The sequence below is a fragment of the Nipponia nippon genome, unplaced genomic scaffold (genome assembly GCF_047370975.1).
Source record: "Nipponia nippon isolate SJK-2023a ecotype South Korea unplaced genomic scaffold, ASM4737097v1 scaffold_5, whole genome shotgun sequence".
In the NCBI taxonomy this organism is placed as follows: domain Eukaryota; kingdom Metazoa; phylum Chordata; class Aves; order Pelecaniformes; family Threskiornithidae; genus Nipponia; species Nipponia nippon.
The window spans coordinates 45997673-46016585 of record NW_028262369.1 but is presented as its reverse complement, the minus strand read 5'-3'; the positions used below and the strand labels follow the sequence as shown (position 1 = coordinate 46016585).

Here is an 18913-nt window from a genome sequence, read left to right as displayed (position 1 = left end):
AGATGTCTTTTATGACAAACTGGGTTTGCAGTTTAATTTACAAATAGAATTCTAAGTAAGCAGTCTTTGCTCTGCCAAAGCAAATGACAAACAGTATAGGTTTTCATTCACACAGCCCTCAGCAGGATAGAAGAGATTAAAATAAAACTGAAATAATTTAGAGAAAACAAATAAATGTTTCAGAAAGTTGAAGAAGATCAAAGCCTGAATTTTCTGACCCCAACTGTACAAGCATTTCTTATTATATTGACCAGTGCCATCAGATCATTAATTAAAAGGAAAACGCTGGCAGGTGGCAGAGAAGCAGAAGCCGATAATTGGCCCCCTTCTTCTTTTTGCCTTCAAAAACTCTCTCGTTCTTTTGCAAGACATGCCACTAGGCAGACAGAAATGCCTACTTTGTAATATAATGATTAAGATGACATGAAGAGACTCTTGCGTTTAAAGCAGCTATGCCTAATGAATGCAGCTAGCTTTATAATTATGATCCTACTTTTACAATAAGGAATATGATGTTCCATTCAACATCTCCTCAACTGTCAAAAAGGTAAAAATCTCAAATATAGGGGTCTACACTCGGTGCTTTTCAGCCCCTTATTCCTTTCATAGCAGTTAGCAAAACCAGGCAAAAATAACTACTAGTAATTCAAGCATCTATATAAGAGAGAAGAAATGAAATATCTGTAAGACTCACCACTTCACCAGGTAGGTTGTTCAGGTCATTAAAAGGGGTTTCTAGAGTGTTTGTGTCAACATTTAACAAAACCACATCCTCCAGTGATCTGTTTTTTACTCTCTGTTAAGAGGGAAAAAAAATAGTGGAAAAGCATTTTACTATGGCATCCTCCTGAAGTACATTTTTATTATAATGTGCTAGATTACAAACGATGATTTTACAAAGGACAATAATGGCAAAGACAACATTTTGAGCTTTAGATGTAGGATTTGTGAATTAGACACAGGATTCAGATTAGCTTTTAAAAACATTTCCTCTTCATCGAACAATAAGGTTATATTAATAATCTCTGAAATACACACATATTCAAGAAATGAATTCTTGAAAACAAAGATTTACACAAAACAGTTAAATATATTGGAACTATACATATCTTTTAACAATGTTTTTTTCTCTCATATTTCTGAAAGATAGGATGTTCATCATATAATCACATGAAAAACAGAGAAAAATAAGTAATTATTTGCAGATTTCTGTAAGTCCCAGGCATGTGATGTCTACTAGTATTATAGAAGAATGGATGAAACGATCTTTCATTAATGGAACTTGACTAGCAGCTAAGAATTAAACAATTTATTCCTTTCAGGAAAAAACAATAGAATTCTTTTCTATATGGTCCTACAATAATACATAATAGTGCAGTCCAGGAAAAAATTCCAGAAGGAACTGAGTGACTTCTTTTTCAGACCAAGCCTTTCTGTTCCATTATGTTCTGATGGAATAAGGAAAAAGATCCTAGTCAAGATATTATGATCTATGTATGCAGATCATAAGAACTTCATTTGAGAGAACAGAAGGCTATGCCTAGAGTTAAGAAGTGTACATGATAGAAGGCTCTTTTTTGGCAACACAAAAGTGCTAGTGACTCATACTGGGGGATAACACACCTCATCAGCTTAGCACATGTGAATTGACCCTTAGAAACTGCTTTAGCAGAAGTGTAAATCAACTAAAGTTCCCAAATCAATTATCTACTCTGCATGATAATCAGACTACACACGTAGGCTTAATGGTGTCATCGAATAGTTATGGAAAGAGGCAAAGCTATTTATGACCCAGCTATTACTTACTGCTTCGGTGAGTTCTATTTGTTTTGTTGTATGTTGTATGTTTAAATCTGAAAAGGCTACCTCCTGTTTCTTGGCAAAAAATATTCATTTCTACATTAATAGTTATGAATGTTATGGGATGAATGTTAGACTCAGATTTTCAGAGGAACAGGAATGTAAATTATCTGGGAAATCAGAATGATGCTGAATTTTGATTGATGGCAGCTCCAAAATAAATTTTAACTGTTCTTATTGTTGGGAAAATCTGTTGCTGAACCACTAAAAAAGGCACAAAAAAAGCTATCATTGAGCTATTAAATAGACACAGAAACAAATCATGATGTAGAGCTTACAAGTCTCCATAAAACACTTCAAAAGTAAGATTTCAAAGAGGGACATTTTTCACTTTGTAAAGCATCTGAAGCTTAAATTTTGTAATTCTGTATGCTACAACACAGGGATTCTTTCTGAAGCATTTCCATTCAAATTACCATTTATGGCACACACACCTCACGCTTACCAGTATGCAGAAGTGTATAGTAAACTTACCTCTATTAAGCTTAAGTGGACACCAATTAGATAAGGCATCGGTGCACTGAAGAAAAAAAGTGGAAAACATCAAATTATTGTTTTAAGTACCAACTACTACAACATTTGTGGAGCAAAAAAAATCTAAAATCTTGGTACATACAGTCCCTAGTTAACATTCACTGTTTAAGCCTATATTAAATTTACACAGTTGCTACTGAAATTTTTACTAGGAAAGGGGAATTTATTCTATTTTTTTACTCTGCAGTAAAGACAACCTCGAAATAAAGGACACTTTCTGACTATGGAAGTACGAGCGGGAAGACATGAAGGCTTGCTAACCTGCTTGCCGTACCTAGTTTCAACAACCAACCATACCGTATGGCAGAGCTAACCTAGCAGATGTTCCAAAAGTGGTGTGTCTCTAGAACTGGAATGGCTTTAAAACACCATTCTGGAGAATATGGTACCAGTTAACATCACCACACTGCAATGCAAACATCATTAACATCAGTTTTGGTTGTGGATGTGCTTCTGAAACCCTTCCTCGGTCGGCATGTGGAAGCTGTATCATATCCTATTTAACTGAAGATAGTAAATTTCTCATTTCCAATTTGAATAAGACAAGGAACTATATTCTCAAAATAAAACAAATATCCACACAAAGCCTCTGGAGTGAGACCTCCTGCAGCACGCAAGCAAGAAACTGAATTAGTCAGGCTAAATTATCACGGTTTCCTATAATCTTCTGTTTCTTTCTCTAGTGAATGTGTTCTGCCAACATCTGACAAAGAATATACTCAGTATGCAGCACTGAAGGGAAAAAACATCCAATGATCATCACACTTTTGGGTACTGCAAGATTACTAAAACTATTCACTCCAGAGAAGCGAGCAATAGATAGGCTGGTTTAAGCAACTCAGTGGGAAACAAAATACTAAGGGAGCAGAGAGAAAAAAACGAAATAAAAATAATCTCTGAAAAATAAATGGAAGGTAAGATGACTCATACAAAGTTACACCGATAGCTGACATACAATAATTTCTCCCATTGCATTAATTCGATCACGGATCTGAGCCACTGGCACCAACTGATGGGCAATTGACTTGAGGCCCGAGGAGAGGCTTCACTGCATCAGTTCACATGGCCACATCAATTTGGTCCCAACTCTGGGACCAAAAGTAGCAATTCTCACCTGCCTGTGACTGCAGCCAGTTTTAGCAAAATCTGTACACACTGTGGATTAGCCAATTGCTCTCATTAACAATGTCCCACAGGAGAGGATCAATGCAAAAAAAAACAAACCACCAAACCAAAAACCAAAAAACTACCACGCCAAACAAAAAAACACCCAAAACCCAGACTGGCTGAGGCCAAAATAAGCTTTTATCATGTTTATACTATCAAAATAAAGGTTTGCTGAGACTGAAAACTGTCATGGCTTAAGGTTTCTAGGCAATGGGGCTTCCAAAAGGGGAAATGGAGACCCCCATGTCCCCACACATCTTTTTCTTAGCCCAATACTGAAAAATTTTAGTACCTCCTGATGACTTCATCCAGGCTAAGGCCTCATGCCTTTGTGGACTAAACACAAGTTGCATGGTTATATGATTATAAATGGGTGCCCCTCCAGAGCAGACATGCATTTATATTCAGTGAGGAATCAGACAGCTTTAAAACACTCTGTAATTTTAAGAGCGCTTTATACTACGTAACATATTTAACCAAGCCAATGAGAATGACCAGTGACTGACACGTAACTGAGGATTCTTCTTCTGAATATGCAGCAAAATAGATCCTCAGGTTCATCGCATCAGAGTTCTCTTAGTGTTACAAATAACATGAACTGGAGAAGCTATGCTGAAAACAAGCGCTATATCATGTATGCATTTTATGCACACTTGTTTTCTTGTACACCGACACTGTTCTAGCAGCTGCACCAGGCCTGTACTAACTTAAAACAGCTGATGATTTGCTCCATTAATAAATCTGTCATTAAAAAGAGTAGCGTGTAGCTCTTTTCTATGGAACAAAGCAACAGCTACATCATTTCAATTTTGAGAAGTTAACAGAATAAAGGTACAAAGCTAATTAGATAAACACATCTTGAAAATGCATGAAATAAAAATTTCAGGCATGGAAAGTCAATTTGATCATATTCAGCAAAGAATGAATTTTATTACTGCTGGATTCTGAAGCCTTAACAGCAGAGGTTTGTAATATGTACACAAAATTGCTTACTGTGATACTACTGGGAGCTGCCATATAGTTTTTCTCTTGCTTATGCACGTTATTACCAAAAATGTTACTAATCTACAGCATCATTGCCTAAAATAATTACTATGTTATGCAAAACATGCAAGTTAATTGGAAAATAATTGCCCCATTCTCAGGAAAACAGGCATGCCTATATCCCAATTCAGAAGAGACCAAATCTCATAAAAAGACACGTTGCAATTGTAACTTGAATTTTCTAATTGCATTATATTCTTAGCAGACCATCAGTAGAACAGATGCTTTATCATCCACAGACAAAACTGTCATACATTCTTTTAGCAGTGACTTAGTTTGCGAAGAAATTACACAGAAATTTGATGAAATTAAATTTCTCCTTTACAAAAATTAATTTTATTCAAATATAATTACTGTATCAATGCTCAAACTTAATTTTTGTAAAAGCTTTCCTGAAAGCCAGCCACCTACTGGGCTGAGTGCAACAATATGTTTTTGCTTACTTAAATGTAGAAAAGAAATAAAGGCTTAAAAAATACTCAGAAAATTCCATTTTTAGCAACTCTCCTGGGTTTTCTTAGTCTAGAGCTAAAATGAAAATTACTTTCACTGCCTAATATTTTGCTGTCTTCTAGAAAAAGAAATTTATCATCTCTTCTTTTTTGGATAGTTGTTCCAATTCTCACATTGGAGTTCTCATAATGGAAATCGAGGCCAAGATAAGCTACATGGGGGAAAAAAACTTCCTGAAGTAAATAAATATGCAGTACATTCACAGACTGGACCTTGCAAGTACTCATAACCTGGCCAGTCCACACTGATGCTCAGTACTGGTGGGTTTGGACTACTTTAAGAACATCCGTTACATTATGTCTAAAACCAGTCTGTATATCAGGTTGCCTGATAGAACTTAAGAGGCTTTTTGATTAAAAAGACAAGGGGAAGAATTTAAATATTTTTTTAATATAGATCTGTTTTACTCAAAGACACATTTTGCTTTTTTCTTGCCCACAAAATGTACAAGCTGAGCAGTTTATGTAATTTATCAAATTCTAACCCCCACAGAATCATATCATTTATCTTTACGAAACTTTGAATATATATATAATCCAACTCACTAAAAAAAATTGCGGATTTCTCTCAAAATACATTGGATAATTAATATGCAATGAAAAGTTGCAGGATCAGGGCCTATATTTAAACCAGTTGATTTAAATGCATTTTATCTTTGTTTAGAAATGGCCTTACTCCCTTGGAACGAACAAAATTATCAAACTGATAATCCGCTAATTCATTTATTTGAATACCATTTCAGAACAACACTAAGAAAATGAGAGTTCATGGGAGACAGCGCAACAAAGTCCAAGTGAAGCAACAACAACGTAGTTTCTAGGAATAAAAATGCATGTTAAGCTAAAGGGAAAAAAGGCAATTTTATAAAAGAACTTTGTTCTACCAAAGCGAAAAATATAAAACAGAATTAGACAATTATTTTATTACTTTTAAATTGACATGACCCTCTTGGACTGCAGACTAGGTCTGCCCTAGTATAAACTTTGACCTTATGAATTCATCAAGGTTTTCTAACTTGATATATCATATACCTATGAGAAAAATATTTATTCACTCTTAATATGCCAAAACATGAGGCAAGCTAAGTATTTTATGTGGGTTTATTACACTATTCCAACCTGTCTCACAAAAGAACCATTCAAACCAGACATGAGCAGATAGAGAAATGTAAATGAACAAAAATCTGAGTTAAAAGGTCTGAATTACAGTTACTGTGGTAAATTCATCAGTTGTGCATTTCCTTTTGTGAACTTCAAGCTTCCATTTGAACATCTCTAAAAAAGGGAAACTTTTTTTTTCCCCACTCTATTGTACTACTGTGAAAAAGAAAAAGGGATATAAATGAGTTTTACAAGTTTAAGAAACTCCATGCTTCTTCTTAATGAGTAAAAAAAAATCTCAGGTCATGCCATAATGACCTAGAATCTCACTACTATCATCATCACAAGAAGCTGTGTACAGCATCTAACATTATTATTTCTGGAAACATTATCTGTGCTTAGGAGAGGGAATAAAAAAATCTTCTAGTATTCAGGATGCACTCTGCAGGGTACAGCTTGAATAAAGGTGTTGATCTACCTTCTGAGAGCAGCATTTATGGATGATACTGAAGAAATTACAAAGCTTCTGGCAGTAAGCTCAAGTAATACAAAACCTAAACAAATACATCCAAGCTCTACCCCCATCTTGGTGTATTTTATCAAAGCTAGGAGGAAAAACAATTAGGACAGAGTTTCTTCAAAAGAAAACTATCATTAAAGATGAAAGGCTTAGCTATAGTTGAAAGTAAGGGGAGGAGTGGGAGAAGCTGGGTTGTTTAGTTTGGAGAAGAGGAGGCTGAGGGGAGACCTTCTTGCTCTCTGCAACTACCTGAAAGGAGGTTGTAAGGAGGTGGGGGTCGGTCTCTTCTCCCTAGTAACAAGCGATAGGATGAGAGGAAATGGCCTCAAGTTGTGCCAGGGGAAGTTTAGGTTGGATATTAGGAAAAACTTCTTCCCTGAAAGGGTAGTCAGGCCCTGGAAGAGGCTGCCCAGGGAAGTGGTTGAGCCTCCATTCCTGGAGGTATTTAAAAGACAGGCAGACGTGGTGCTTGAGGACATGGTTTAGTGGTGGACTTGGCAGTGCTAGGCTAACGTTTGGACTCGATGATCTTAAGGGTCTTTTCCAACCTTAACGATTCTATGATTCTATGATTTCTTTTTAAAAACAATAAATAATATACATATGAAGTATAGAAACTATCACAGAAAAAGATATACCATGGGCAAATATTGTAAACTTGAGGAAAAACTATCAGAGACTTAAGGAAACAATGAGAATTTCTTTGAAAACAAGAAGTTCAATAGACTGGGTGGAGTTCAATGGAACATCAATATTTACAGGTACCAGAAGAAAAACAAAACATAAAATCCAGCAGACATACAAGAATAATTTATTTCTGTGAAGAAAAACATTAGTAACAGAAACATAGACTTATGTTGGTAGGCATCTGACTTGGACTCAGTTTTTATATATAATAACAATTCCTGATCTCTAAAATGGCTTTAAATGGTTCATTTCTCCACCACAGATCCAGTGTTTAGTTAAAGCGAAAGTCTCCAGGGATGGATACTCCTGTTTTAGGTGCTTTAATGGAAACTCCTATTTGGTATCTCTGGCACTACTACGAATAAAAGAAAGTAGATCTCTTCTTAGCCTGGAATCTTAAAACACAGGCATGTGGAAACTTCATCCCTTGAAGGATCAGAAGTGACTCAAAAGTGATTCTTTCTTGTTCAACTTTAAAATCTGCCAAAACCATGAAGCCTGTCATGTGAAGAGAAACACATCGGGAGAAGCAGAATTCTTATAATGAAAATTTTGGAAGTATCAAAAGGAGATTTTCAGCTTTCAGGAAGGTGTTGGATAGGATCCTGAACCTGGCTGAGTCTAAAATACAAATATTAAATTATCGGATAGACCTAGGGGAAACATTGATGCCTACTAACATTTGATTCCGGAAAAACTGATCGGGTTGGTTTTTTTTTGTGTGCTTCTATCACTATCTTTTATCTCAAGCTAAGATAAATGCCAAATAAAAGAAAACCATAACACAGCCACATTTAAATTACTGAATGCATTCTCTAACAATAAAACAGGAACAGCTATTACAAACATGATTCTAAATGTTGCATTGATAGTAATCAGCACTGTAATTCAAGGTACCAATTCAAACACCACATAAAGGCATGCTGAAATGTCTCCATTCAAGTCATCACTTAAGCACTGGCTTAAATGCTTTCATAAATTGGATCTTGTATATTTAGTCACATAAGTAGTTAGTGTTTTCATCAGTTACTTAGAATTACAAGACAGGTAAGAATCTCAGCAATGGGGATAACAAGTTAGCTGTCTTACCAGCAGTAGTCCAGAAGATGTGGAGGAAGCACTGGGATGTAAATGTGTTGCCAATACATTGGATATAACAATGCAGCTGATGCATGAACACAAGCAGTTAACTAAAAATAAAAATACACACAGAGAATCGGCAAAAAAAAATGAATAAAAAGAAAATACAAAATCTTAAATTAATTTTTAGACATGTAAGAGTCTTAACCTCAACAAACCACCTTTTATAGCATTTTTAATTACTTTTAATTGCTTAAATGCATCTATGAAGAACTCTGATATACATACAGAAGTACAACATTTGCAAGAAGTCAGACTAACAAGTCAATTAAAAGTTAGCCCTGCTCAGCTATTTCCTTGAAAAAAAGAAAATAAACATGCACTATTTGAGGTTTATCAAATGTGGGTACTGCCATGAACACACGGAACTTGAGTGCAGCCCAGCTGCACTCAGCTCTGCTGAGCGGGGAAGACTCAGGGGAGTTTTATGGTCCACATTTCTGCTATTTGGAACAACTGGAATTGATCTGAAACTGCATGAAGCCGCAGAAGAGCATTAAACTCAGGAGCAGGATTAATTTCTGTTTGTGCCACTATTTTGATTTCCAAACTACCTTTAAAAAAATCTGAAGTGAATATTCCCTGTGACAGCAAAGCAACTTTATTACAGTTTTCAAAAACTCCCTTCCCAAAGCAGAGACTGGCAAGTCTGGCACTAGCATCACCAGAAAATTAAAAACTTCTTGACCAAGAAAGGTGGTGTTACAATCCGCTTACCATTCAAAACCTGTTCTTCTAAAACAAGCAAACAAACAAAAAACCACCACAAAAAAAGCCACTCACCTCAAAAAAAAAACAAAAACAAAAAACCCCACAACTATGGAATTGGTTAGAAACGTGGTCTAGCTCACTCCTCAAGTGAACAAAATAATCTGCAATACCTAAAGAACTCAAATTTGATCTATCAAATACCGCTTTGCTGTCAGGGAGTCATGCAAATTTATCTATTTTATTACGCAGCCACAGAGTTACCACAGAATGAGAAAACATCAAGACTGTGTTCAAAATGAGGTAGCCTATATCCAGCAAATAAAACACTAAAAACCTCATAAAATAAAGAAAAAAAAAAAGAAAAAAAAAAAAAAAAAAGGGAATGCCCCAGGTAGAAGACACCAAGCTTAAGGAAAAAGACATGACTGTCCTAGTGTTTTATATCACAACAAAATTACTATCTGAGGTTAACTTGATAATAGCGCTGTTTATTAGACATGTACTTTTACAGTAACGAAACAAAGAGCTAAAAATAAAATGTAAATCCTGTCCATACAGCAAGTGCTAAAACATTACGGATTTTACAGGAAAAAAAACCCTCTTTGTGGAACAGATCAGCAGTTAAAGCTTTCACACACTGGCTGTCTTGGACATTTAGACTTGTAAATAAAAATTATACTGCGATTTTGTACATGTATTTTTACACTAAAAATGAAAAAAAATAATTATAAGACCATCGCAGCAGAAATCACGGACAGCTACAATTTGTGCAGCATAGTTTGCTCAGCACTCAGATTAATACAACACGATTAAATATGGAAAAGAAGAGGGTCTGAAAGCTCCTGAGGGATATCATTAGGGCAAATTGCCAAAGAATGAAACATGAGCCAGTCAGGAGAGTCTGGAAGCTGCAGTAGTACCAAGGGACATGAATGTTCGACAGTTGGAGCTGCAGTAATGTGTGAACTGCAGGTTAAGGTATCAGGAGACTCTGTTCACTGACACACAGAATGTCACTATTGACCAGCGAACCGCCCAAGCCTGACAGCTACACTACAGAAAGCCAAGTATATCATAATTCTGTATTTAAACTCTTCATTTCAGATTAACACCGCGTTTCTTAGCTTTACATCAAACCTCTGCAATTACTCTCATTTTAGACTTATAATAATGGCTACTTCAATAACTACTGTGTTGTTACTAAGAATTAATTGATTTTGGGGAAGAAATAAATGAGTATCTTATCCCTATTCTATACAGTGGGATTTATGAGTTGTATTTCCATACTATCTCTCTCTGTAGTTTAACTAACACTACTGATAGCGCAGTCAAGCCAAGTATCATGTTTTTTGCTCTTTTACTCAAAATGGATATGGAATTACTAATTAGTAGGTCCACATACTATTGTACACAGCATATAAATTTCAAACTGCAACTACCTATATAAAAATTAGCATTTCATATATTTCAATCACAGACTAAAATAAAGCTGAGCATAGAGTTATACAGGATATCCCCCAATGTATACAGCCTCCTCCTCCTCTTAATAGGCATTCTTAAATTATGAATTAAGGTGACTATACTATTTGCATGAAGAAATATTTTCCTATCTTACACATATGTCTGTGTTGTATTTTAGTTCTCACTTTAACAGAGGAAGTGGATAATTCCTTAAAACATTTGAGGGTTTATTAACTCTCTTGTTTTACAATCTATATTTTGGTGTGGCACTCAGACTGGCATCTATTTAACATTTGTAATTAAAAAGATCTACTACATTTTAGCATTTCTAGCAGGAAAGGTAAAGATTTGATTACTTACACATCAAGGTTTTGCTGTACTGTTCCTTGCTTTTCTATTCAATGACATCTTAGTGTAACATCTTATTTAAACATTTCCATCTATGCTGCTGCAGTAGGTTTCCAAACATTTTAGTATGGCATGAATATGTTTTATAGTTTCCTGTTGTATTCAGCCTGTAATGCAAGCAGCTATGGGGTTCTGCTGCTCTTCAAACTGTGTGACATTTTAATACTGTGCCAACTCTGCCTTTAAGCAAATACTGATAAGATAATTATGGATTTCATATTAAAAATTGCACATTTTCTCGCAAATTCTCTTTTTGCCTTTTTTACTGTTTCAGCGGTGACTGCATTTGTCAAATGCATTAGCTATTTAAATAACTTACCTCTTTAACTGACATATTCACTCTTCTAAATAGAATGGGGACTACTGCAAATCTTGGAATAATGCCTCATGTCTTAAGTAACCAGACAGTTCAAGATATCCGAAAAGCATTCGGGGACCAGGTAGAGCCCGACTCCTTACATCTGAACACAGAGGTCTATACAGGCGACACTGGATTTGGAGGGGTGTCTGATAGCACCTGCGCTTGGGAGAGGAGCCAGGCAGAGCCCCGGCAGGCACCCTGCCAAATGCTGAAGGAGGAGACGGTAAGGCAGTGAGTGCAGCACAAGCTCCTAGGTGCAGAAATGAGCATCTGTTGCTTGACCAATTGGTGAGATCTTTTGCAGAAAACAATTCTCTACGCTATTTAGGGAAAAAGGCATTCATATGGAACCTGTCTGCTGATTGCTATCTATTCCAAAAGAAATTATCAAGATCCACCTTTTAAAAGAGATTTGTAAGAAGAGAAATGTCATAGATCAGAAAAATCTCTTTTTCAAGACAGGTAGTAGTTATCCTAAATTATCTTGAAGTCATCTTCAAGGCTGTGTACAACCTTACCTATTTTGCCAGCAACAACTGGAGATTACATCAACTGTGAACTGTGACCCCCTTTACAGATAAGGTTGTATATATAAGGTGAAAGCATCTGTCCAATAAAATTTGCTATATATTTATGTATACACACAAACATATCATTGCTCAACTTTACAGTTTGCTAGAAAATCTTAAATTATAGCAAAACAGTGCTGCAGAACCTAGTTATTGCAAATCTGATAGTTTATTACATGTTTTGAGGCAACAAATAATATTGAAACATCCTCCTACAGTCCACTGTACTGGAAAAGACCTACCAGAGTTGTGTTTCTATCCCCAATAAAATGGGCAGGCAGTTTTTAAGTAAAGTTTTTGTCTGTTGAAACTCATTTGTCAATATTGAACAGAACTTTTAATATTTCTGCTTCCAACAATTTGGTTTTTAGACTGTTTTTCTCCATTTCAAAGAATGTCTTTTAGTTTAAACAAGTTTTATTCCAAAAATAAATCTAATTATGGTTTTAAAATTGGTTTAAATAATGTGGTTTTAAATTACATAAACAATATGAGTCAACTGACTTGAACTACTTAAAAAACAACTTTTAACAAAAAATTTCAATGTTCAACCCTCTAATAAATAGACAAATGTAATTTTAAATCCCTAGTATTTTCATTGGACATGAAAAGAAGTTTCCTGTCCCATTCTATCAGTAATGAATTTACTAACATTACTGAGTACAACTGAAGGTTTCAGTCTGTTTCTGATCTCTTCTGATAAGACACTGCAGCCAGCATCACCATATAAGCTTTCATCACCCTACAAGGAAAGGTGTGTGGTGTTTTCTCCAGTTTTGTAGTGATTCTGGTACAATAATTTTATCTCTGTCTCCTGAAAAAATAAAAAAAAGCTAGAACTATGTGCCTGGTGATAATACAGTCTCTCCAAATAGTGGGAGGCCACATTACAAAGTTTGTTAGCAAAATTCAGTATTGGGTGACAGTAAATTGATTACTACCAAATCCCTGCAAGACTGAAATAATGCACAAATTCTAGAGAATGATGAGTTACTTTCCACCTTATGGCACTAACCAGCCACTTGGGAAGACTGTTGTTCAAAATCTACACACTGCTGAACAGGATCAGTCAGGAAAAGTTTTAGCTCAAGATTTGATCAGAGCAGGTTTCCCTGCTCCTGGGAACATGAAGAGTGCAGCTCCTCCCCATCCCTCACGTGGACGCAGTAATTCTGATGTGTGTATCTGCTACCCCAATGCTCACTTCTATCAATGAACCTTTCTACTCTGGATTTCAAAGGGACTGGCCCCTTTTTCTTTTCTTTCTTTTTTTTCCTTTTCTAATTTTAGTTTTTGCTAAAACACTGACATGTCTAGAGCCATACTACTTCGGCTGAAAGATCTTCTGCAGACTCACACATTATGCTTATTTGATACCTATTATTCATGTAATTTCAATGAGTAACATGAAAATAATTATTTGGTATCCTGTACAAAACTTGTCTGGCAGTTACTTTCTATCTATATAAATTATTTTCTTCAAAGCCTTTTCTATAACCAAAGGTAAAAAGAGAGGCAGAGCATAGGTGGCAAGATTTGCACGCACCGCAACGCACAAACTAGAAAGACAGACACTGATTAGCAGAATCTTGTCAGAAAGCCAAAAACAGCAACAGAAGTTAGACAAAACACTAAAGTAAAATTAACCTGTGATACCATACAACCTTTCAAAATCTACTGTAAGCAACTAAAGAACTACTGTGACAAAACCATTTCTTGAAAAACCCTCAAACACTGTCAATCTCTGTCAACACCATGTCCAGAAATGGGTACTGGTGTGCTCTCTCCCTCCTCCCTCACAGTCCCATTGGGCCAAAGAACTGCTTCCCTCCCACTGCCTTGACCACACATATGTTGAAAGATGCCAAAGATTCCATTTAGTTCTCTCATCTATTTATTAATACCTATAGCAATAAATTGTAGGGGATGGGTCACTGTTTTACCACAATTCCAGCAGCTACCATCAACCTAGACCAACTTATTGCTGTTATCCCAATACTCCCAATTTACAAGAATTACTGAGAAACCACTGTCTGCTTCCTGAAAGGGGAGCAGTTGTACAGGTGAAAGGAAGCCTCTCCTCTACATTATTACAACTCCTAAGACTACCAGCTTTGTTAAAGGGGCATCCATATCTAAATCTTGTTTGATCAGGAATGAGATCAGGCCCCAAACCCATAACAGATACTTAACGGTTGCTAAGACCTACCTTCCCATCCATTTCCTGAGTGGGTGGGGGAAGACTTCTTGGGGAGTAAAAGTGGGGAGCCCTTGCTTTCGCCAGTTTACAACAGAGCGTAAATCCCTTCCCAGCTCTAAAGAATAAACAGTTGGACTAAATCATAAGCTTAGTCCATTCTGCTGGCATTGGTGAGAAGTCAGAAGTCACTGATGAAAAATAATTGAGCAATGAAAGAGAACAGAATATACTGTCCAAGCCACAATATCCAAAGTCACTTCTTCTGCATTTCTTTAATTTAGCTCCTGGCTAATCGTTTCCAATCTGCCATCCCCATAATCTTTAAGAAGAAAAAGAGGGAGGACCTTAAATGAGCCATAATGCATTTTTCTCCTGTTGGCAAGATGAGACCCCCCAGTTCTCCTCTCTCAGAGAAGGGAGAGAGGAGAAGGGAAATGTATTTCCAGTCCACAGATGAAAATTTTAACTTCTTCCATTGTGAAAATTAAATGTGAAAAAGAAAACACTAATATAAAAAACTTATTGTCTCCTGGGTTTGTTTTGGGGTTTTTTTTGTTTGTTTGTTTGTTTAGTATTATTCACTTCCTTTTATCATTCTTTCTAGGGGAAGGAAAGGGAAGAGAAGAGTGTTATTCATGAATTTGACAGCACTTCATATACAATCAATTTCATTCTTTTCTTGCAATTCTTGATTCACAAAGCAGCATTATGGCATCATTCTTGTGCATTAGTTTGGAAGGGAAAAGAAAAGACTGCAGACACAGTTTGTTCCTTGCCTATGGCTCCAGGAGTGACATGTTTCCCAATAACGGAAGCTGAGCAGAAAATAAAATTGAAGTGGTAGTAGACAGGTGAGCGCTCAACAAGGAATACCACTGGCATACTGTGCCTATACTAAGGACCTACACGCACTTCTACAGATAATCAGAGGTATCTATATAACAAAGTAGGTGTGGGTGGCATAGAAAAAGCCACGTAACTTGATTTAGTTAATTTCTTCATCCCACAAAGGTTTTTAGTATTTTTCATCGGTTGAAAATTAAACTTCTGGAAGTTAGTTGTCAGCTTTTATCCCTAACATGTTACAGATTAGGTTAACTAACAGGTCTCTTTTGATATTCATTTATCCTATAATAAACTAATTATGCTGCTTTATATCATCTGTTCAATAATTCCAGTTTCCTCATATTTCTCCATTTAATCTCTGTACATTCTTGATAATTTGTTTATTCTCTTTTTGACATTCATGTATTTCCTAACTTCTTTCTCTCTTCCTCTCAGAAAAACACAGAACTCCACAAACATATACATCTTTTTGTCCCTTTTCCTGACTATCTCCTGACTCCCCCTTTCCTCCCTCCTTTATTTTATGACCTGTCTCTGTGGAGGAAGAGCTACCCTCCCACAAAACAAGGGAGTTCTGCAAATGTTTCTCGCTTCTGAAAGAATAGTTTCCAGGAAAATAATTTTTATTAACATTTCCTCCCCCAGAGTAACTCCATGGTATGTTCTTCTGCCATACACTAATTAAGAAGCAGCAGGGAACAGCTTCCTTGTGAATAGCTGACAGACAACTTATTTACTGTGAGCAAGAGTAGAGATAACCACTGACGATGTTGCAGTTCATCTCATCATTGGTGAATTTTGAAAAAAAAAAAAAAAAAAAAAAAAAAAAAAAGAGTGAGTGATAAAGCAGCAGTGACCATGAAAAAGCAGAAATCTTGCCATAATGGCACACCAGAACAGAGAGCTGGTATTACACTCACACACCCTTCAGTAACTCATCTTCACATCTTATGCTTCACACAACCACCAATGGCTTCAGTGGTACTTTTTTTAGGGGGTGAGACAGTTCTGGTCAACAGAATAGAGACTCTTTTGCTTTCAGTTCTCATAGAGCCCAACCACAAAGGGCTTGGTACTTAAAGGCTTCTCTTCAATTGCATATGCCCACAGTAGCACCTGCACTGGCTCTACACAGCATTTTGTTCTGGCAGTTTTTACTGAATTGCCAAAGATTATATGAGTTGGGAAAAGAAACAACTTTTGCTCCAGATTATCTTAATCTTGGATTTGTTCTTTTTCCTGAAAGTGCTAATAAGTGAAAAATTTAATTTTGAAATGAATTTGTAGATCTGTCTTTCTATCTACATGCTTTTCTTTTACAGTGTGTTTTTTTTGGTTTTTTGTTTGTTTGGGGTTTGGGATTTTTTTTTTTTTAATAAAACCCAGTGATACAGTTCTTCATGTTTTACATAGATGGCAGGTAATAGCTATCTGCAACTTTCTATTGTTCCCCCCCCCACCATTAAAAGAAAAAGAATTTTAATCATTTGCTGACCACGCATTTCTATTTCTTTTCACAAAGTCTTTCACAATTTTTTCTCCTAATATTATGCTGTGGCAGTGGGAAAACTATTCTAAACTTCAAGACTGGAGAGCTTTCCAGGTCTGGCTGTATATCCTAACCATATTCTGATTCCATATTGACATCCCGCAGCTTCACTGCTAGAATTACACTCCCTACGGGTGTCCCAATGGGACCTTAACTGCACCCACAACACGCACCTCTGCCCAGTTTATCTTAGACTGCTTACACCTGAACTATAAAAAAAAAAAAAAAAAAAAAAAAATTAAACACCACTCCTCATCTACTCCCAGACCAAATGATCTAATTGACCTAATATTCCAAAATGAATTCTAATTATGCTTCTGGGAGCTCAGTGAGTATCAGCAGAATATCTGTTCTGCCTTGAAAGTTAATGATAAATTCCCATCCATTTCTTGTTTTCCAAGAACTAAATTTAGCCCTTGCATATTTCCACCCACTATGTACTGCATCACAGGAATCTGAGATACGAATTAAATTTTACATCTATAATTTTTTTTAATTATTGGACCAGTATTATTTACAATGGGTCTGCCATACACTTCATAAATACATTTTTAGATAAAATTGTGACTGCACTACAGTGCACAATTAAAATAAATTAGATGCTATAGTTCGTTTAATCAGAACTGGGAGCATCACCCTAGCAGAAGGCAATGTGAGGATGTCGCTAGGCTGTATGACAGCTCCCAATGCCACTATTTTCTCCAACATGGAAGGCCTGTATGGAGCCAATTGTTCCACTGTCTTGGATCCTTAGTTTGCACCAGAGAAGTAGCTCCATAAATAGCCAGCTTTGAACTCAGAAACATAAATACACAAAAGAGGAGTTTTCTGTCTTTCCAGGCTCCACACTAACGTGCACTGTGCTCCAAAACCACATCCCAGCGATCTGGCCTAGTCACAAAGCGCTGCTTAGCAGTTTTTTTAACCATATCCATGAATCTCCAACATGTAAAACGCAGAGAGATTTAAGTGACATGAGAGAAACGGACAACCACCACAGTTGTCTTCTGATTCAGTTGACAATATTACTGCCCTGGGACATATGGATTTTCACATAAACTCGAGAATCTTGAATTTAGGGTCAGATGCAGGAGGAGCAAAATGATTCACAAAGACAACATGTTTAGAGTAAGGGGTGTTTCACTTTCTCCAGTGGCTGGTACTACATTCTCCAAGGAGCCTCCATGTCTTCGTAGTGCCTGAGCGACCATGGATAGGGTCACCATGCCTGAACAAGGCCAACGAGGCAAGGAACATGAAGCCACCATTCAGTCCAACTCCCTATGGTGACTGAGGGCAACTGCAGAAAACTCTTTTTGCATACAAGCAACAGTAAAAGTGATTCCACAAATGTATGTTTGTGTGTAAATTTATATGCACTGCTCCTTCACCACAAAAAAAAAAAAAACAAAACCCACAAACCTGTATCTTTTATTAATATATATGTTTGTTTTTATAGGAATCACCAAAGAAACCTACAGCCAGCGCAAAGCAGAACTTTGTAACCACCATGCTCTCAGACACATCAGACTTGTATTACCTGAAACAAATACTGGTCAAAATGGAGATAACATTTAGACATTTGCTTTAAAGTGTGGCATCCTTTCCACCTGCCAGTGTAGGCCGCAGAAGATACACTCTAGTTAGCATATTACTGACAGGATGATGAGAAAGCTCCTGTCAGACATGGGCCAGCCGGGTGTTTGAGACAAAATGCACAGCCCCAGCTGACTAGTTAGGGAAAGACTGGTGAGGTACAATTACAGAGGCATATGACAAGCTTTCATGCTTGAGTGACTTGAGAACCGATGACATGGCTTTAAACAGCAATCCTTCCTACCTCCGGTCACAAAACAGCAATAAGTCAACTGATGCACTGTTGTAAAATCATGATTTATTCCTTTGCTTTGAATACATGAGAGTGTGGTATGATGTTCTGGTAGACTACCACAGCAGGTGCACTTGGGGCCGAAACATCTAGGGCCTGCCTCCAGCATGCATAAAATCAATGCTGTAGTTCAGCCTTCCTGGAAAAGCCATTCCCAGCACTTTAATAATTTATAAAAAGACTGAATTAAAAAATTATTTGTACTGAAATTCGTACAGCTCCATGCAACTAATAAGAATACATGCAGATGCAGTGACGTGTGAGAAAACAGTGCTGTGCAAGAACATACAGCATGACATTTAGGAAACGTCTTCCTTTTCAGCTAAAGTGAAACAATTAACAGCCACCTCTGCGA

At 36.6% G+C, this 18913-nt stretch overlaps 1 protein-coding gene across 4 annotated transcripts in view; it reads right to left on the bottom strand.

The window, feature by feature from the left end:
• DENND1B (DENN domain containing 1B) overlaps positions 1-18913 on the bottom strand; it is a 168517-nt gene that overhangs the window by 57127 nt on the left and 92477 nt on the right. For all 4 annotated transcript variants that reach the window (XM_087733244.1, XM_087733247.1, XM_087733245.1 and 1 more), the window contains 3 exons: positions 8515-8615; positions 2335-2380; positions 695-796 (listed from right to left, as the gene is read on the bottom strand). In XM_087733244.1, the coding sequence (XP_087589370.1) occupies positions 695-796; positions 2335-2380; positions 8515-8615 (249 nt within the window). The remainder of the gene's footprint in view (positions 1-694; positions 797-2334; positions 2381-8514; positions 8616-18913) is intronic.